Genomic DNA, 22238 nt, shown 5'->3' with positions numbered 1-22238 from the left:
TCTTTTTATTTTACATTTAAATAGCAGCCATTAAATATTATTCATAGATGTCAACCTTTTAAAGCTCCAACTAGGAAGATTAAGTCAGTCATTTTCTCAGTCATTTTCACAATTTAGATTGCCTATTCAAGCAAACTACAAATACAGGTTACTGATTTCATTGCAGGAGCTAGCACATTCTTAGCTATTTGGGTAATTTTAGGATATTTTACAGGAAAACATTGATGCAAAATATGGAACAAGTCATATATCTCTCATAAAAATGGTCCAATCAAAATGACAGCTACATATGGTCAACAACACAGGATGGCAAACAATACTATCAGGTATGAGAAATTTCTGTTAATATATTCCATTGCTATCAAAAGAGTTTAATTAACAAGATACTTGAAAAAATATTCAAAGTCCAATATTGCCCATTTAAGTGGTCATATTAAAATGACAGTATAATCTGGTTCAACAACTCATAATTTCAAATAGTACTACCAAGCATGAGAGTTTTCTGTAAGTCAAAGTCCTATTACTTCCATAAAAAATTGTCATATCAAACTGACTATAGGAAGTAATGACAGAATGAGGGAAGGTAAAAAAGGACATTGGTAACAATATTTGCTATAACTACTAAGGGTTATAAAAAACAACTGTCAATGTGATGACAAATGATCAATATTGTCACAAATGAAACCCTCATGTTTATGCTTTTGTCTATCTACTGGAACATAAGCTAAACAATCAATATTGTTTTTACTGAATGTACACTTACAGCTTTGCTTATTCCACTCTCATCAAGAACTGTTGTGCTAGCTTTTGGTCTTTCTGATTCCATTTGTTGCAAGTATTCAGCTGCCTATTAAACAAATCAATGAAGTTTTCTTTTAAAATACACATAACAGATGTTAAATCTTTTAATTAGCACGACACAGCTTATAGTTTATCATTCATATATATTCCTATACTTTATACTTCAACTTTCCTAGAATTATGTACAGTCCATTTGAGTTCTAGATCATCATAAATAGTTTTATTAAAAAAATCAGATTATTTACACATTGCATATTTTATAGTGTATATTCAGCTATGTAGAAAATGAAATCAGACAAAGTCACAATTAATTTTAAAAAATTGATCAAAGTGAATAAATAGTTGTCCACTAAGTCTATTGTTATACATGTTATACATGTTCCCAGCCATAGCACATATTTAATCAATCAGAAAGCAATCACTCCAAAGAAAGTTGTGGGTTCTATTTAACATTTTATATCACAAGAAATGTAGGCAAGAGATTGTGTTTGTTACAAAAGTAAGGTACTTTTACAATGATTCAAAAGGCCCTTCCACTGTTTGTTTGGTATAATAAAATTAGATTACAACACAATTCATTTTTGCTTTAAACTATTTTTTTAGATAAAATAAAAGGTAAATTGCTGTCAATGAACTAACACCTTGTTACATATATAGGAAACAAATATTTCTATACTACATTTGTACATATAAAGCTCCAAATTTACATACACTTTGTCAAACAAAATACACATAAAGCATGTATAAAAGAATATAACTAAGGGACATGTATGGCTCTGTTTGGTAGATGTTGTGAACTGCAGACCCCCCCCCCCCCCCCCTAAAATAAAAATGAGGATTGATGTCTATCAAAGTTGAGATTCAGAGTTTGTTGAAATCAGAGCATCATGACCCCAAATAACTCCTTTCTAGCCTAATTTTCATCACAACAGCATAAAAACAAGAATGTGTCCATAGTACATGGATGCCCCACTTCCATTATCATTTTCTATGTTCAGTAGACCGTGAAGTTGGGTTCAAAAGTCTAATTTGGCAATTAAATTAGAAAGATCATATCATAGGGAATATGTGTACTAAGTTTGAAGTTGATTGGACTTCAACTTCATCAAAAACTACCTTGACAAAAAATTTAACCTGAAACTTGCACTATTATCTTCTATGTTCAGTGGACCGTGAAATTGGGGTCAAAAGTCTAATTTGGCAATTAAATTAGAAAGATCATATCATAGGGAACATGTGTACTAAGTTTGAAGTTGATTGGACTTCAACTTCATCAAAAACTACCTTGACCAAAAACTTTAACCTGAACGAACGGACGGACAGACGGAAGGACGGACAGACCAGAAAACATAATGCCCCTCTGCTATCGTAGGTGGGGCATAAAAAAGTATTTTTCAAATAACATTCTTTTTATTGTTTCTTTCAAAAAGAGTTGGGTTTACTAATTCATAGTTGAGGCTCTAAAAATCTTTAAAAAAATTTAACACTTTAATGATGTAAAAAAAACAATGAATGTCTCAGTTAAAAAAAGATTTCCACCAATAATGTTATTTGTGAAGTTTTTGTGACATCATAATTGTAAAAGAGTTTCCTAAAAATCTGACTTTTTGCATATTTTTGCAAAATTAATGATAGTTTTCTGAAAATTATCATTGAAGCCATCCTTCACTAACAAACATTTTTGTTAAAATATTCTTTTTTTATCATATCCTTAATTTTTCCAGCAAACTTTTAATAGGCGAGGGCTTGTGCAATAGGAAACCATAATTATTTTTTGAAAAGTGACAAATTTCCAGAAAAACTTCGTTATCTAATATACCGCTTTTCCCTTTTCTGGCTAATCTATTTATAAATATAAAGGAATAGTACATATTTTCTTGTATTTCTTAAATAACAAATTTAGCAATACATGCACAGCTAAGATTTACTTGAACAATTAAAGCTTACATTTTCACATTATTGTGATTACAGACTACTGGTACTCCTTTTGAAGTTTGAAGACATATAAGTTTTTATTACAAAATTCTATTATTAATTACAAATATATATCAAATATGATATCAAAGTAAAAATATTCAATTTGAAATTAAGAATTCTTTAAAGTCATAAGAAACCTCAAATTAAAAAAAATAATGCATATGTTTTTTTTATAACTCAATGGATAGTTTTCATTATAAAACTTATGTACATATACTTTTTTCTAAAGAAAATTCTTTAATTTGTTCATATTTAGAAGAAGTTTACTTTATTTCTATTGCTTCCTGGATTGCTTCCTTCCAGGAAGGAACTCCCCACATATTTTCCGTATGCAAAGTGACTTCAGTTTGACCCATCTCGTAAAAATCCGGTGATCAAAATATGCATGGATGTCCTTTAAATAAACTATTATATGATTGTACATGTTAAACACATGCTCAATATCCATGCTTTTTTTTTTAATGTTGACAAACGGGTGACAATCTTTAAACTTCAACTTCAAAACAAGAACTTTAATTATTTGCCATATTTTCACAACAACACTGACCGATTGGAAAAAAAAATAACGATTATACGAAATTTATGCGGAAAAAAAAAGATAAAATCGTGCACAGAAGACTAAGTTTATGATGTTTGTATGCATTGGTTCAAGAATTGGAATAACATTGTTTTACACCGGTCACTTGTTTCATATGACTTTAAATAAGAAAAACATAAAAATTCAAAGAAAATGGAATTAATTATGCTTTTAAGGTTCAAAATTTAATATAAAGTGCACTTTAATTAAGTTTAAATAATGTTATTATCAAATAGACTGTTTTATGAAGTATTTAAAGGTCAAAATTGTCGTTTATCTAATCCTGGAATGTAACAAGAGATATGCAGCTTTTATTTTCCACACCCTAAAATAAATTCTAAATCCACTATATAAAGTTATATTTGTGTATACCCAGTATAAAATTTAATGCCAAAGACACTACATGTTCAAACTAAAACTTTTTGATAGTATAAAATCATACTGAACAAACACAAGAGTGCACACGCTGAAATGTCTCGCCTTCTATACTAATCATTGATATTATGTTGATAGTCCTAAGTATAAAGCTAAGCTTTAATACAACTGTCACATAAACTTAACATTAACCAAGATAAATAAACAAAGACCAAGGAACCTTGAAAATGAGGTCAAGGTCAGATGAACCATGCCAGGCAGACATGTACAGCTAACAATGCTTCTATACAACATATATAGTTGACTTATTACTTATAGTTTAAGAAAAATAGACCAAAACACAAAAACTTAACACTGTGCAATGAACCGTAAAAATGAGGTCACGGTCAAATAAAACTTGCGCGACTGACATAAAGATCATAAAATATTTCCATACACCAAATATAGATGACCTATGGCATATAGTATTAGATAAAAAGACCAAAACTCAAAAACTTAACTTTGACCACTAAACCATGAAAATGAGGTCAAGGTCACATGACATCTGCCCACTAGATAGGTACACCTTACAATCATTCCATACAACAAATATAGTAGACCTATTGCATATAGTATGAGAAAAACAGACCAAAACACAAAAATTTAACTATAACCACTGAACCATAAAAATGAGGTCAAGGTCAGATGACACCTGCCAGTTGGACATGTACACCTTACAGTCCTTCCATACACCGAATATACTAGCCCTATTGCTTGTAGTATCTGAGATATGGACTTGACCACCAAAACTTAACCTTGTTCACTGATCCATGAAATGAGGTCGAGGTCAAGTGAAAACTGTCTGACAGACATGAGGACCTTTCAAGGTACGCACATATCAAATATAGTTATCCTATTACTTATAATAAGAGAGAATTCAACATTACAAAAAATCTGAACTTTTTTTTCAAGTGGTCACTGAACCATGAAAATGAGGTCAAGGACATTGGACATGTGACTGACGGAAACTTCGTAACATGAGGCATCTATATACAAAGTATGAAGCATCCAGGTCTTCCACCTTCTAAAATATAAAGCTTTTAAGAAGTTAGCTAACACCGCCGCCGCCGCCGCCGGATCACTATCCCTATGTCGAACTTTCTGCAACAAAAGTTGCAGGCTCGACAAAAAACCATAGATACATGTAGATATTATTTAAAAAAAATAAAAACATGATGCTTGGCATTTAGGTTTAACTGTGACCTAAATCTATCTATATATTTTAAGGGCTAGTCCAATAAAATGTAGTCAGGGTTGGAAGGAACATTTGTCAAAGAATCAACAGAAATGCAAATTTAATAGACAAATGTATTTTGTATCTAACACAAACCAAGCCTAGCATGTCTTCCAACCCTTACTTTCAATTTCCATGGCATAGCCCTTTAAAACTTTTCTTTACACATACATAAAATATATATTGCAAATGAATACATTTATTGCTGGCCCTCTTGACTACTGTAAGCAAAATTTCATATACTGACCATAAAAGAAATACATCACTCTGATCTAAAATATGTTGTGGTGAAATATGAAATAAATTAATAGGAAAAGCAAAAACTAATTTAGACTAACTCAGTTTATTTCATCTAAAAGCATGACAGTCATGCCAGTTGCAAATCTCCGCTTCATGCTGTTACTAACATTTAATTTATAATAATTATTTTTTTTCAAATATGGAGCAAGCATTCATTCATGATATTAATTTGATTAATTTTTCCATCAAACATTAATGACACTTATTTGCTGCATTTTAATTTTTTGATCAGTATATTAAGCACAAATAAAGCTCTATACCTGAAAGCAAGAAATAAAATGAATATAGCCGTGAGACCATGATACCTTGTGTCGCTCCATACCACTGGATTCTGAACCATTCCACTGGTAGATCTGAATACCCAAATCTAATATATACACATCACCAGGGTTAAGACTTGACTGTACATATGGAACCTGTCAATACAAGGCAATATTTTATGAAAAAGTCAAAAGGTTAAATACTACCTTTATTCTCTCCATACCGCTTGATTCAGCACCATTCCATTGGTAGATCTGCATGCCCAGATCAAGCACATATACATCACCCGAGTTAAGACTTGATCGTTTATAGGGTACCTGTTGAAATAGGATAGATCATGGATCGATGGGTTAGAATGTCATGCAACTTGGAAGGATAAGGTGTATTTTTGTTTTTTTTCCATTTTTTGTTTTTTTTAGGTTAAACAGATCCTTATTTTTAAGATTGATAATAAGTGACGTTTTTTAATAATTTTGAGAATTCAGCATGATTTTTAACACAGACAACACTATGAATAAATCCTTTTTTACTGGATTTTGAAAGATTCAATTAAAACCCTTGCCCTGTAAAAGTGATATATAATTCAGTGTCCGCAGTGACTACATGTCACTTTTATGAATATGTCTTTATCAGCCAAACCAAAGCTGTATGTTTTCTTCATGGAATGGCATTTGTCTTTGTCAACAAAAAACAAGTAAAAATCAAAATATAGTCAATCATTTCTTCCACTTCACTTTATAATTTTGAAACTTATTATAAATCAAGTATACATGTATACATGTGTGGAGTGACAAATGTATTGTACATTATCATTCATGGAGTAATATTTTTCATAGATTTCATGAGTATAAGGTGAACTATAAACCTTCAATCACCACAATACAAATTGTGTACTCAAAATTTTTGGTAAAACAATGAAATCAAGTATCTAACAATAAAAATTTAGTTTTTCTGCAATCCATTAAAATTGGTACCCATGAAAATAAATGAAAACACAGCAGTTTTATTATTTCTAATAGCTAACTGTATGTGGTCATTCTATATAAAGAACAATATGATAATATCATTTGAAAAGGCAGCCAGTATAACACATGTGTTGAGCTTCCTTGGAAATAGTGGAATCTTTCTTGTTCACTTCATGATCAGCAGAGTTAAGCGAATTTGTTCATAACATGATCTTGAGCTAGATTCCTTCTTGTGTCACTTTTATGCAACCTCAACTACTAACTACAACAAATCCTGAGATTTCATTATTTTTCGGGGCTAAAGGCATATATTAATTTTATGAACTCTCAATTTCTTTCCTAGTTGATAAAACTTAAATATAGGAATCAGTGTAAGGGAAACCCATAACAACTGAATCAAGCCTTTGATAGATCAATAAGTTAACCTCTTTAACTTCAATTCTTCTCTTTCCACTGAAGTGTAAAAGCCTGGGTCTATATTCCTCTGGTAAAACATGTTTAAAGCCAGTTTCAGCTCCTCCTTGCATAGTTCTGAAAATTACAAAGATTTCTCATTCACTTTCAGATAGAACAGAAAAATAAAAAAATAAACATTTTTCAGAAATTCTGGACCTGATATATCTACAAATGTAACACGATTTACTCATTAATGATATCCTACAGCAGTTTTGACATAACTGATTAAGGCAGGTCTACCATCTGTTATTTTCTGTATATTAAAGAGCCTGTAAAAAGATTTAAGTTTTCAATATTAAGACAACCAGGTGCTCCGCAGGGCGCAGCTTTATACGACCCCAGTGGTTGAACCCTGAACAGTTGGGGCAAATTTGGTCACAATATTCAAGCTTGACTCTGTCTGATATAGGTTTTTGTCACAAAATTAATGTGGTAAAAGATCTAACAAATCTATTGCACAATACTGTGCAATTGGAGATTTCTTCTTGAAACTTTTCAAAATTCGAAATTTGAAAAGTTTTGAAACTAGAGGCTCTAAAGAGCCTGTGTCGCTCACCTTGGTCTATGTGCATATTAAACAAAGGACACAGATGGATTCATGACAAAATTGTGTTTTGCTGATAGTGATGTGTTTGTAGATCTTACTTTACTGAACATTCTTGGTACTTAGAATTTTCTCTATCTATAATAAACTTGGACCTTTAGATACAGTGAAAAATATTTTGTAAAAATTTACAAAAATTTACCAAATTAGTGAAAATTGTTAAAGATTGAATAAAATGGGCAACAACTCCTTAAGGGGTCAACTGACGATTTTGGTCATGTTGACTTATTTCTAGATCTTACTTAGCTGAACATTATTGCTGTTTACAAGTTATCTCTATCTATAACAATATTCAAGATAATAACCAAAAACAGCAAAATTTCCTTAAAATTACTAATTCAGGGGCAGCAACCAACAACAGGTTATCCGATTTATCTGAAAATTTCAGGGCAGATAGATCTTGACCTGTTACACAATTTTACCCCTTGTCAGATTTGCTCTAAATGCTTTGGTTTTTGAGTTATAAGCCAAAAACTGCATTTTACCCCTATGTTCTATTTTTAGCCATGGCGGCCATCTTGGATGGTTGGCCGGGTCACCGGACACAATTTTTTAAACAAGATACCCCAATGATGATTTTGGCCAAGATTGGTGTAATTTGGCCAAGTAGTTTCAGAGGAGAAGATGTAAAAGATTACTAAGATTTACGAAAAATGGTTAAAAATTGACTATTAAGGGCAATAACTCCTAAAGGGGTCAACTGACCATTTCGGTCATGTTGACTTATTTGTAAATCTTTTTTTGCTGAACATTATTGCTGTTTACAGTTTATCTCTATCTATAATAATATTCAAGATAATAACAAAAAACAGCAAAATTTCATTAAAATTACTTATTCTGGGGCAGCAACCCAAAACCGGGTTGTCCAATTCATCTGAAAATTTCAGGGCAGGTAGATCTTGACCTGATAAACAAATTTACCTCTGTCAGATTTACTCTAAATGCTTTGGTTTTTTGAGTTATAAGCCAAAAACTGCATTTTACCCAAGGTTCTATTTTTAGCCATGACGGCCATCTTGATTGGATGGCTGGGTCACTGGACACATTTTTCAAACTACATACCCCAAATATGGTTGTGGCCAAGTTTGGATTGATTTGGCCAAGTAGTTTCAGAGGAGAAGATTTTTGTAAAAGATTACTAAGATTTACGAAAAATGGTTAAAAATTGACTATAAAGGGCAATAACTCCTAAAGGGGTCAACTGACCATTTCGGTCATGTTGACTTATTTGCTGAACATTATTGCTGTTTACAGTTTATCTCTATCTATAATAATATTCAAGATAATAACCAAAAACAGCAAAATTTCCTTAAAATTACCAATTCAGGGGCAGCAACCCAACAACAGGTTATCCGATTTATCTGAAAATTTCAAGGCAGATAGATCTAGACCTGTTTCACATGTTTTCCACATGTCAGATTTGCTCTAAATGCTTTGGTTTTTGAGTTATAAGCCAAAAACTGCATTTTACCCCTATGTTCTATTTTTAGCCATGGTGGCCATCTTCGATGGTTGGCCGGGTCACCGGACACATTTCTTAAACTAGATACCCCAATGATGATTTTGGCCAAGTTTGGTGTAATTTGGCCCAGTAGTTTCAGAGGAGAAGATTTTTGTAAAAATTAACGACGCCGGACGACAGACGACGGACGCCAAGTGATGGGAAAAGCTCACTTGGCCCTTTGGGCCAGGTGAGCTAAAAAAGGAAGCCCTTCAAAAAATGGTAAACAAAAAATCCCCCCCCCCCCCCCAAACTTTTTGAAACCCCCTTGGAGCAATAACCCTTAAACTCAATCCCATGCTTTCCATTGCAGTATTGAACCTTGTAGTACAATTTCAGAGAGATCCGTACACTTAAACACAAGTTATTGTCATGATTGTTTGGAAACTAGAAACATGCTTCTTTTTGGCCCTTTTTTGGCCCCTAATTCCTACATATTTTGGGCAATTAACCCAAAACTTAAGCCCACCCTCCCCTTTGTTATATGATACATTGTGGTACAATTTCAGAGAGATCCATACAATTACACATAAGTTATTGTCTTGAAACTAGAAAAATACTTGTTTTGACCCCTTTTTGGCCCTTAATTCCTAAACTGTGGCCCCATAACCCCTAAAATGAATCCAAACCGTCTACTTGTGGTTTTAAACATTGCCGTATTATTTCAGAGCAAATGAAATACTTCTACACAAGTTATTATCCATTGTCCATTTGTTAACTAGAAAAATGCTTGTTTTGGGCCCCTTTCAGGCCCCTAATTCCCAATCGGTTAAGACAATCATCCCCAAAATCAATCCCAACCTTCCTTTTGTGGTATTGAACCTTCTGAAAAAATTTCATGAAGATCTATTTACTTAAACTAAAGTTATTATCCTGAAACCAATGTGTCTTCGGACGACGCAGACGACAACATCATACCATTATACGATCCCAAAAAATTTTTGAAATTTTTGGGGTCGTATAAAAAGCATGGTGGTTTTTTTTGGTAGTGAATGCATCATTAACTGTACAGGAACAATAATCTGTAAGCTGTTTTTGTTAATATTGCATCTTTTTGTTACCTATAACTAGAAATAAACTAATTTTTTACACATTATCAAAAGGTTATATCACAAGAATATTATTATTTGCCTATAAAGGATGATTTATTTATTTATTTATTTTTTTTTTTGGGGGGGGGGGGGGGGGGCTTTTGCTTACAAAACTTAATAGATTGATTGAAACTTTTTATAGCAAAGCAAGATCTACAAATAAGTCTGATGGCCAAAATCGTCAGTTGACTCCTCCTTAGAGTTACTTCTGTTTAATGACAATTTACCAATTTCTAGTGCTTTTGCGCATTATCTTGTAATTATATAAGATTAGAAGACACTTTAAAATGCAAAAATGATCAGCAAGACAAGTTCTACAAATAAGCCAACATGCCAAATTGTCAATCAACCACTTATTGAAGTTCTTTCTCTTTACTTTTACCCACTGTTTTGTGTTTTTGCCATTCATCTTAAAAATTAAAGAAGATAAAGAGAAAAATGTAAATATTAAAATGATCAGCAATCCAATATGAACAAAAAAGAGATTTCTGTCATGAATTCTATCATAGTTCACAATGTTGGAGAGAGTCCAATTTTGAAGATGCATGTAGACCTAGGTGAGTGACACATGCTTTTAAGAGCCTCTGCTTAATGGGGGCCATCTTTGAAAACTTTCTATTTATTTCAATTTATTTCATTTATAACCTGGAAGACTAGTTGAATCAATGACTTACGTGATTGATTTAAAGTATGATTTAAACAGAGTAGATTCATGTCCCATAACTTCTCTGTGTTGAACAGCTGCGTCGTCTAAGAAAGTGTCCAACTCAACAGTTTTGTAGGCTGCTGTTCCATATTCATCCTACATTCAAAAGACAAATGCAAAGATAAGATTTAGAAAGTATATTCAGACATTGACAAATATTCGTAATCATTACCATTAACAATCCCTGTAGGGAATTTGGTGTTCATTACAAATCTTTTAAAGTGTCACATAAATGTATTCACAACTTTTCTGAAACTGGAACTGTGTATTGAGAGTTTGGCACTTGTCATTGTTGTTTGAAGGTATTACGTTAACAACTAGAAACTTTTGAATTGCTGTTATTATGTACATGTGGGGGCATATACTTGCCTCCCCATGCTGCAAGTTTTTTGCATGAGAACCACAAAAACAAATTGCTGTTGCACATTTATTTAAAAGAGACAAATTACATCACATGACAAATTGCATCATTACAGAAAGGAACACAACTCTCATGACGACTAAAAAAACACAAACCACCATAAATGTATATACATGTACCACAGTCTCAAATGATTTTATACCTATATCAAATGTAATAAATTCAAAAAGCTTGTTGCTTTTTGACTCTGATAAAACCTTTCTGCATTTTAAAAGAAGTGACTTAAATCAATGGAATAATCCTTCAGTAATCTGAATTTTGTCAACCAAATATTGGAGTTGTTTCAAAAAGACAGGGTTATTCATTCATACAAACTTCAGTTAAATTTAAATACAAATCCTGTTTACTTCTCTCACAAGGATCTGACACCTCATGAGCCCAATGTATTGACAGTAGGATGATGTCAGATTCTCATTTTTTTGTTATTCTATGCCATTTATGTTTTGTTTGCATGTTGGTTTTTTTTTTTTTTTTTTTTTTTTTTATGAATTATCAATTCCATAGCATGTTGGAGAATTGATGAAGTTTTAATCTTTCACCACTTTTACTAAAACAAATATTATACCTGTGTACTATGTTTGCCTATCCAGAAGTGGAGATCATAACACAGTTCCTCAGAATCTTCATTCTTCTTGTATGTCTAAAGCAAAATGGCAATTATAATAGTAAGTTAAAAATATCATTATTATACTAAATAAGATATAGCTATATAGCATTCAATTTTGCTTTATAACACATTATATACATAACATTAAAACATTGTTTTTAAAACATTCCTGAAGTAGAAATTGCTTGATATCAATTTTAATACTAACTAGCATTAAGTGATTTAGAGAAGAAAAAAAACACAAAAAAAAAACACTTGTAGAAAAACTCTTTTAACAGAAAATGAAAAGCAAACTTTAAATTGAAATGTTACATATATATTATGTTTCAAGCCAATTGCATTAAAATCTATAGGATTTTATCAAATGTTTTATTAATATGGCTTCTACTAACGAAAGCTCCATTTGGAGTTAATGTGTAGACTTCTTATGTCAGTACACCTTTCCTATATCGACTTTTGTTATTTGCATTATAATCTTAATATAATTTTTTTCAAATAATGTAATCAAGAGGAATAAATCTTGATTTGTAAATGTTAACACAATTAAAATAGAATATGATTCATAACACTGTCATGTGTGCAAGTAGTACTTTAACCATATTATCATTCCATACACCAAATATAGTTGATCTATTGTTAACAGCATCTGAAAAACATATTAACACAAAAAGGTATGACCATAAAAATTGAGGTAAAAACTCTAAAATGGCATTAAAATTAAAAAGATCATATCATAGGGAACATGTGTACTAAGTTTAAAGTTAATTTGATTTCAACTTCATCAAAAACTACCTTGACCAAAAACCTGAAGCAGGACAGACGAACAGGCAAGCAGACGAACAGACACACAGACAGGAAAACATATGGCATCTGTATACATAAAGCATGCAAGTCTTTTACCTCTCAAATATAAAGTTTGATACAAATATTTTATGTTAGTTACTGGAAGTGGCAGATTCCAAAAAGAAAAAAAAATTTCCGTCAAAAAGAACAAATTAAGAAAAATAATACTTACTGTCATTTGAATGATAATGTGTGAATGTTTTATTGAATAGTAAAGCAAGCAAACCAATTATTGGATATGATTGTTTCCATTAAAAGTAGAAATGATCAAAACAAGTTGATACATCCAAACCTTAAAAATACTGAAAATGTCAGGGCTTTTTGTGTTGCTAATATAAAAAATTTCCATCAAAATAAAATGTCTGTCAATTTTGTTATGATAGCAACATTTTTTTAAGGTGTTATTTATTTAAAAAATATAATGTGAATAGATCTATTTTTTGTCAAAAAGTGTTTACTTATATAAGTATAACATGTATTCCAAAACAGAACTTCATTGGTTTTGATTTAGTTAAACATAATTTTGGGAACTTTTTAACTTTCTTATTTGGAATCTGCCGATTAGCAGTCCTCTGTTTTCCATTTTGGGACATTCTCATTGCACTGATTACAGGCCATTAAAACAGACTCAGAGTATAAAACTGGTGAAACCACTGCAATTATTAAGTACAAATTTTTTGAAATGAATGTATTCTATTTCTTGTTTTCAATCATTCAAACATGGATTAAAATTCTATGGAACCTTCCTTATCAATTCTTTCAAAATATTTGAAACAGAGAATGCAGGTCAACCTACACCCAAAAAGTAATAGTAACTCACATTTAGAATGATGTAAGAGTCACCATCAAAGAATTTTCCATAGTCCTCTTCTTCCCAGTCTGTGATTTGGAATTTCTGAAAGTCAAATCTTAATTTTTATATCAATATCTTCAAAATGGGAACACATTCATACATGTATTAGGTTAAAATCTGCAAAATTACTTCAAGCTTCATAACTTCAGGTAAACATCATATGCTATAGTCAATTCAATGCTTTAACAACCCAGTGAAACTACAAAAAGAAGAATCAGCTCTTAAATAATATTACTTGAAGAAGTTTTCCATCAAAAAGGTGACAATATCAATCATTGATTAAGAATATTAATAGCACTCAAAAGCTCATGTATTGTAATACAAAACTGTATTCCACTAGGCCAACATTAAAAATATCTTTGTTTCCCCTCTCCCGACTGAGGTTGTTAGAGTATGGGTAGGTAGGTAGGCAAATTATTTTATTTTATTCCTTGATATGGTTTTTTATATTGAATTTGTACAAAATTCAACAAGTAAGGTTCAAGTCAAGAAAAGTGGGGTATTCCCTGTATTCTAATTCAGTGTACACCACAGTTTTCTGGTGTTAAAAAAAAACAGTATACAGGGACCTTCTTTTTTCCCCCCTATTCATTTAATGTAATGAAATCTACAAAAGCGCACATTCTACTTGTGATAACAATGCTTAATGATAGCAAGTGTTTTTTTAGTTAAAAAATCAAGCTTATTTCAAGTCTAATTTGATGCATAACTCACAACAAAATAATTCCTTTGTTCACTAATTCATACCTTGATCATCAATTATGAGATGACAAAAAGATACATGTATGTTAATAACTTGGGAATTAAAATTTAATGAATAAAATTATTCAATAGAAGTGAACATAATTCAGTTATGTTCAGTTACACCTGGATCATGCAGCTTGGTCAATTGATTCCTAAACAAAGATTTGTATTTTTTTCGAGTTCTAGAAGAAACAAGGCTTCACTTTATATTCATGTTTTGTATTTCCTAAAATACTTTTAATAAGTATTTAGGAATTCTACTGATGCAGTTATAACGTTAAAACATGTCCTTTTGTAATTTTCATGCCATAAATGAAATCCCATTTAAACTGGGTTTTTTTTTACACCAGAAAACAGGGACGTTCCCTGAAAGCAGGGAATACATGTATCCCACATTTCCTGACTTGTGCCCAACCTGTTCAAAGACAAAGTAGATAGATTTTAAAGCACCAGTCAGACCATTTTTACTCAAAGTCTTTAAGATTTATCCTTTAAACAGGAAAAGAGGTTAGACACAAAGCAAATCAAGATGCACTCAGCGGGTTGAAAGGTGCTTCAGTTTTTTTTTTATTTTCAAAAAAAGATCACCCTTGCACACGAACAATTCGTGTGGAAAGCATTTTGTTTGTTTTCCTTGATTCCGAATCATGTAGACGCTTCAATGCAAAAATACCTTGATTTAAAACGCTCGTTGACTACAGCATCGGAAAAGAATTACCAAAACCCAATGATTGTTGACTACAGCATCAGAAAGATATCAATAATAACCAACATAGCAAAAAAAAAGTAGTGGACAAGAATGGCCACTAAAATTTTTTGGGTCGCGAAGATTTTACCGGGTCGGTCGTGTGAGGGGAAACAAACAATATTTTATTTTTGGCCCTATAGGAAAAATATAGTTGTTTTAAATTTTATAGTAAGTTTTTGTAATATATTTCTTTTTAATTTTCCAGAAGTCAAAATTATTCCAGATTCAAATAATTCCTTGGTGTAATATCTATGTCAACCCCAATGTCAGCTTACCACAACTCTCCAGATTTTTAGACCAACAGATTGTCCTGAACCCTCCCAAGCAGGTTCTCCCATGGCTGATTCCTCTGGAAAAAAAAGTAAAGTACAATGTAGGCTGCAAAATACTGCAATTTTGCAATGTTTTCATTTTTGTTAAGAGTGTGACCAACAATTAATTTTAAAATATCTTACTTTCATTTTCCCTGGTCAGTTTGTGATTGATTTATCTCCCTTTAACTACAATTAATGATCAATAAGTAAACTATAAGTTAAAGGTGTTTCGTTCAATAACTATATCTAGGGGACTTATTTTAGAATTTCTAAAATATTTCTTTTTGTATATTTAATGGGGTGTAAAGCATTGACAGTAGAACATTTTGTATGAAGCGCAGAAGCGCTTCATTCTTTGTGCGCATGGTCAAAGCTTTTACAAACCTATAAAATTATTAAAAGAAGCATTCAATACTTATAATAACGTTTTTTTGCTAAGAACCTGAAAACAGGAATTCTATAAGTTCTTCTTTTATTTACCCGTGCAGCTTGTCATCATGAATGTTACAATTCATTTTGAAATGAAGATAAATTTCAGAATGATGTGAGACTGGTGTTAGCTAATCAAAATAGCGAATTAAAAGATATATACATGTAATGTAATAATAGCACTTTGATTGTTGAGTGCAAATATATTGGTATGTGTCTCATATCATATGTATGATCATACTTTTGTGTGATCGAAAGAGGCTGGGAAATTTTTTGAAAAGGGAAAACATTCTTAGCATGTATATTATCAGAGAAATATGTCTGAATAAACCAACCCAGTCCTCACTTTCAAACTTTAAATAACACATGACAACTGTTTAACCAAGTTTCTAGATCCCCAAAGTTTAAAAACTTGAAATCCTGAGGTCCGGAATTTAAAGAAAATTTAAATCCCGACCTCCCAAAATTCGAAAAAAGAATTCCCAAATTTCGAAAGGAACAATCCCGAAATCCAGAGCTTAAAGACACCTGATCCCGACATCCCGAAAAAAGGACCCTTTATCAAATTGTAATAGTTTTTAACAATAATTTTAAGCCAATAAAAATTTAAAAGTGAAAAATACTGTACATAGAACAGTGTACCCAGTACTGATCATGTTTTGTTCAATATCCTACATACTTTTAACTTGTCTTTCAACATCAGTACCAAACAGGGCCATGTTGGAGTCCTTCCAATCATACTTCTTAGCTTTAACTAATCCTGTAAAAGATTTATTGTAACATAAAAAGACATAATTATTATAAAGTCAGGATTCCACTTTCATCATCCTTAATCCACTAGATCTAATCTATATATTATAATTTGAAGTTACAAGTTACAGTTGATTATTTCATCCTCAGTGATGTTGTGACGTTGCTTCATATGTAGTATTTACTGGTTCTACACAAAGAATTTACTAGTAGGAGCAAAGATTGGTAGGCTCTGAGTTAGAATCATGTGTTTGTAAAGGGGGACATGTCATCCTGCTTACCTTTTGCCTAAAGAGAGAGTACAATTAAAGCTCAAGTCTATAACCATAACAGTATGTCCATCTAGTACAAAGTATAGTTTTTTTGTTGCCATTTCTTTGTAACACTATATTCAGCATGCTGGTCTATAGGGTGATGGCCAGATTTTATTTGTGGAGTACCAAGATAGATCAATAATATCTTCAGCAAGAATATTGACATTCCTAGTCATTTAAGATAACAGTCAAAAGCACAAACACATGTAATCACACCATGTTGAAAGGCTTGTGATTGTTGTAAATGAACTACTAAGGCCACTCAGCCAGGCTCCCTATAAAATATGTGGTGTGTTCATAAGTATTCATTAGCTACCAGTACCTGAATGATCATATCAAGTTTTAATTTATATCTATAAGATGGCTGCTTGGTTGACAAAGGAGTGGCAGGTCCAGTAAGATCCCATTTTGGCCCAAAAATATAGCAGTTTCACAAAATTGTTAAAATGTAAACTATTAGCTGTTTATTGGAAAGTAGAATGCTTTTAATGTTACATAAATATGTTTTTGACAATATAATGCACATATATCAGGTACTAACATCATCAAGTCTTGCTAAATTACTTTATTCTTCACAATTTTTTTAAGCTTGAATTTGAGCGTTTTTATTGACTAAATCAGTGCAAATCTTTAACATAAACTACTTGAATCGACTGAAGTAATAATATACACTTAAGTGTTTAAAAAGTGTCCAAAATCTTTCATCATATGAACCTGAAATTTGAGGCCAAAATCAGCCCTTACAGGACCTACTCCTTGTAAATCTGTCAGTGATTCCAAAAAAAAATTACAATAGAATACAAACTATGGGGATCTACTTTGTCTACAATAACATACAAATTATGAGGATCTACTTTGTCTACAATAACATACAAACTATGGGGATCTACTTTGTCTACAATAACATAAAAACTATGGGGATCTACTTTGTCTACAATAACATACAAACTATGGGGATCTACTTTGTCTACAATAACATACAAACTATGGGGATCTACTTTGTCTACAATAACATACAAACTATGGGGATCTACTTTGTCTACAATAACATACAAACTATGGGGATCTACTTTGTCTACAATAACATACAAACTATGGGGATCTACTTTGTCTACAATAACATACAAACTATGGGGATCTACTTTGTCTACAATAACATACAAACTATGGGGATCTACTTTGTCTACAATAACATACAATCTATGGGGATCTACTTTGTCTACAATAACATACAATCTATGGGGATCTACTTTCTCTTTTTGGATAAGTTTCTTACCTGTCATCTTTTATTTTTACTTGATTCGAATCAAAGAGGAGACCTGTAAAAAAAAAAGAATTATCATTAGCTAAAAAATTCAATACTGTTTATACTGTAATTTTGTTGTTTAATTATTATTGCAAATGAGAAAAAAAATATATATATATAAAAAAAAAATTCTGAATATTACATGAGAGAGGATGGTTTCAGATGTACAATGTATATCGAAATATTCTCTTATCAAACACCCTTAAAGGTATATGACTTATATATGTATATATACTCATTGACAAAAAATTTAAATGTAGTTGTAATGAATTATCATTACATGTATATCTACAACATATGACAAGTGTGAATGATTAACTACAAAATGAAGATCTTCTCTGGTATATATTACATGCATATATATACTTCTATGAGATAATATCTTTAATATATACTCCTACCTAAAACTTCCTTAGTAGTGATTCATGTCAATGAAAGTTGTACAACCAGGAAAATACTACTTACAGTAAACATTAAGTGTGACTACCAACTTATCAATGAACAGGAAGTTACTTTAAAACAACAAAATAGAAAAGGAGTTTTTTTTTAGACAAAATGAATGCAAGGTGCAGCCTAACAAAACAAATATTACAGGACAAATATTTAACAATAACATATTCCACAAATTGTAGGAAATAATGTCTGTCCTTTGACCTATAATGATTTACTTTTACAAATTATGACTTGGATGGAGTTATTTCATTGGCACTCATACCACATCTTCTTATACATTGTACATGTATCTAGATATATCTGAAAAATTATTTATCTGACATGTCTTAGAAAAAATATTATCAGTTCACTTAATTTCTTTTATATGTTTGACATCTTATTTTTCCAGTACATGTAAGGTTTTATTATAAAATTGTAACCAAATTTAAGATGTCCCAAAAAATTGTTATAAAACAATATTAATAATATTCTTTATTTCTAATCAGAAAAAAAAAGAAAAATTAATGTTTGCCAAATCATTAAAACTTTATTTAAAATAGTCTATAGTTCTAAAATCAAAACATGTTTTACAACTTTTCATTAATAATCTATGCATACTAACTTACTTACTTACTGACACATCAACTGCTGACTTAGACACAGACAAGATTGTAACCAGGTTTACACACATATCAGATGATTCATAATTTCACATTCCAGGCAAATAATGTATGAAAGCTTTATAGATTTTGTGATGATGAATCAAAAATCAGGGAAGAAACAAAATTTTGTTTGATTTGTAAAATAAACATATAAAGCATACACCCTTTTTGCTTGTAAAATACTTTTAAATAACCATATAATAAGGAAACTGTTAAAATGTCCTTCCTTTCAATTTGAAAATCCCCTAGCTGAAGATGATATTGGTCTCTTTATTGCAATGTATATTAGTAAGAATGTTTATGATAAGATTAAGGAATTACTGCACCAAAATGATCTACAGAAAAGAGCAGATTGAGAGCAAGTATTAACCCCAATAAAAGGCCCTGTAAAGATTTGTTTTTAAATTTTTTGATGTGTGTATGTGAAGCTAAATGTATAACATTTGAAAAAATTTGTAAGGAAAATTGTATACCTGCTTTGTATTTTTATATACATGTATATTGACATGAAATAAGATTAAATTTCATTTTAGTCCATTTTTCCTTTTTCAACCTATTTTTATGGTTTATTAAGTTACACTACTTCTTAGAAAAATAAAGAGATGTGTGGTTACAATAATGACTTGTCAATGAGACAACACTATTCACCAAAGTTCAAATGAAAAGGATGTAAGACAACTGTACAGCCTTTATTACTGAGAAAAACCCATACCATTGTCAGTGATGTCTTCTATAAAAGCCCAGATGAAAAATAATTTATGACCATTGAAATTTTTCTTGAAATCAGGGTTTTCAATAACTTTTGAAGTAACTGATGGAAATTGAAAAGTAACCGGTCAGGTAGAGGGACAGAATAGTGAGGAATATTTCAACAAAAATATTTGTTGGGAAGGAGAGGCACAGTGACTGTTAATTATTCAAACAGTTGTCATAATTTTTGTCAAACTGTGCCAAAAAATCAGGTTTTTATGAAATTCACCATAATTTATGATGTTGAAAATACATCACTAATGACACAGTTGGTGAAAATCTTTTTTAACTGAAACAATTGGAAATTTTAACAAGTTTTCATCAAATATAAAATGTGGTGCACACTGAATATCCAGCGTAGTCATGGTAGTGGGTTATTTCAAAGTGTGCACCACATTTTTTATGATATTTAGAATAGACAGACAAAATATTGCAGTCATTTCTTGCAATTTAATTGTAATTTCCATTTTAAAAAGGAGTAAATCATTAAAAAACGCTGATGACATTACGGTCACATGACTAAATTATATCTATGAGCTGATAGACAAAACACTGTCAGCCAATCAGAAGACATGTTACATCTAAAATTAAATTATATTGAAATAATTGTATATACATGTACCAGTATTGATTGTTATTTTTAAGATTTGATTACTTTCTTGAATACTGTATTCATACATATATTCTACTATGCCAGTCTGTTTACATTTATTATACATGAAAGTGAATTGATTATTTTACACTCAGGTAACAAAACCTTGAACTCCCATCACATTCTAGTTAATAAACAAGTATCAGATGTGTATTGTTAAAAAATGTATTCTAATCTGTATGTATTTAAACTAGTTTGATAAGTTTTGATAAACCAAACATACTTTAATAAAATAATGTATTGTCATTATATGATTATATTTATCAAATTTGAGTTCTGTAATTTCCCATCATCTATTCAAAATAGTATGCACTAAAGATTTTACATTATACCATAAGCGAAAAGTTTTTTTTAAAAATATTAATTTCTACGCAAACCGCACTTATTAATTTAAAGTGAATAAATGGGGAATGTGTCCATGGGATCCGCTTGCATATTATATTTAGTTATAAAGGGACATAACTGAAGAAAGGTAAAAGTGACACTACCCAATTTTATTCTTAATCTGAGTTTTGGGATAATAGTATTTCTTACAAGTTTCATAACATTTGGTTGAGGTAAACCTGAGAAGAAGAACAGAAACGAAAAATTCAGCAACTTTTTTCATTTTTTAATGTGCATATATATAACTCAGGAATGGCTAAAACTGACACCACCAAAATTTAAGCTCAATCTGTATTTTGTGGAAATATGCATTGTTTACAAGTTTCATCATATTCATATCATTTGGTTGAGGCAAACTTAGAAAACAGAAACAGAAATTCTGCAATTTTTCCATTTGTAAAGGGGCATTACTCTTCAAGTGACGCCACCAAAGTTAAAACTTTTGTGCTTTGTGCCAAATTGTGGTGTTAAGTATTGTGAATAAATTTCATACCATTTGATTGAGGCAAACTATAGTTAGAATAGAAACCAACTTAGGAATGTACAGATGGACATGGGTTAAACTTAATACCCCCTCAGCTCATAAAAATACTTAACAACTGGAAAATATTAATATTGTATTATCAGTTGGGATGGTGGGGTTGAATCTGTATAAAATGTATCCATAGTTTCAATCCCTCTATTTCATGTATTTGGGGTTTATAGTTTCTTTAAAAATGTAGATTTTGTAAGTATTTTTACAATGAATAAATGATAAACATATCAAAACTACATGTACCTTACTTCAAATAATAATCAATCAAGTACACATCCAAAATAAACAATTTACATATTGCTTTGATTACAAGTGTGTTAACACATGCATGTACTGCACTGAATGCTAAAAACAGCTGCATAATCACACTTACTGAAACATCATATTCTATCACCCTACAAAAATGACATGTCAGCAAGTGCTCTGCTAGTTAGGCATTATCAAATGCTCACACAAGCAAAGAAATTCAAGTTCATGTGTGGTTTCAGTGTTCTAGCTGGATTCAATGATAGTAGGCTAGGACACATTTTGATGATAGGCGCTTCAGCCAGGTGTTGTCAATATCAAAAGGCACATTAAGAATTTTAAAAAATAGTTTATTCTAAAG

The 22238-nt window shown here is 31.0% G+C and overlaps 1 protein-coding gene across 21 annotated transcripts in view; it reads right to left on the bottom strand.

The window, feature by feature from the left end:
- Positions 1-22238, bottom strand: part of LOC139514229 (gelsolin-like protein 2) — a 37335-nt gene that overhangs the window by 6199 nt on the left and 8898 nt on the right. For 3 of the 21 annotated variants that reach the window (XM_071303098.1, XM_071303212.1, XM_071303205.1), the window contains exons 2-10: positions 18187-18229; positions 16526-16606; positions 15379-15452; positions 13579-13653; positions 11874-11948; positions 10856-10983; positions 6955-7060; positions 5609-5719; positions 764-847 (exon numbers count right to left, since the gene is read on the bottom strand). In XM_071303098.1, the coding sequence (XP_071159199.1) occupies positions 764-847; positions 5609-5719; positions 6955-7060; positions 10856-10983; positions 11874-11948; positions 13579-13653; positions 15379-15452; positions 16526-16606; positions 18187-18193 (741 nt within the window). In that variant the 5' untranslated portion in view covers positions 18194-18229. Of the gene's footprint in view, positions 1-763; positions 848-5608; positions 5720-5770; positions 5882-6954; positions 7061-10855; positions 10984-11873; positions 11949-13578; positions 13654-15378; positions 15453-16525; positions 16607-18186; positions 18230-18451; positions 18745-19270; positions 19557-22238 lie in introns of those variants that run through there. The other 18 variants (XM_071303154.1, XM_071303292.1, XM_071303127.1 and 15 more) reach the window with 17 other exon arrangements.

This window comes from Mytilus edulis, chromosome 1, assembly GCF_963676685.1.
Source record: "Mytilus edulis chromosome 1, xbMytEdul2.2, whole genome shotgun sequence".
Classification (NCBI taxonomy): Eukaryota; Metazoa; Mollusca; class Bivalvia; order Mytilida; family Mytilidae; genus Mytilus; species Mytilus edulis.
This window is presented reverse-complemented; position numbering and strand designations above follow the sequence as displayed.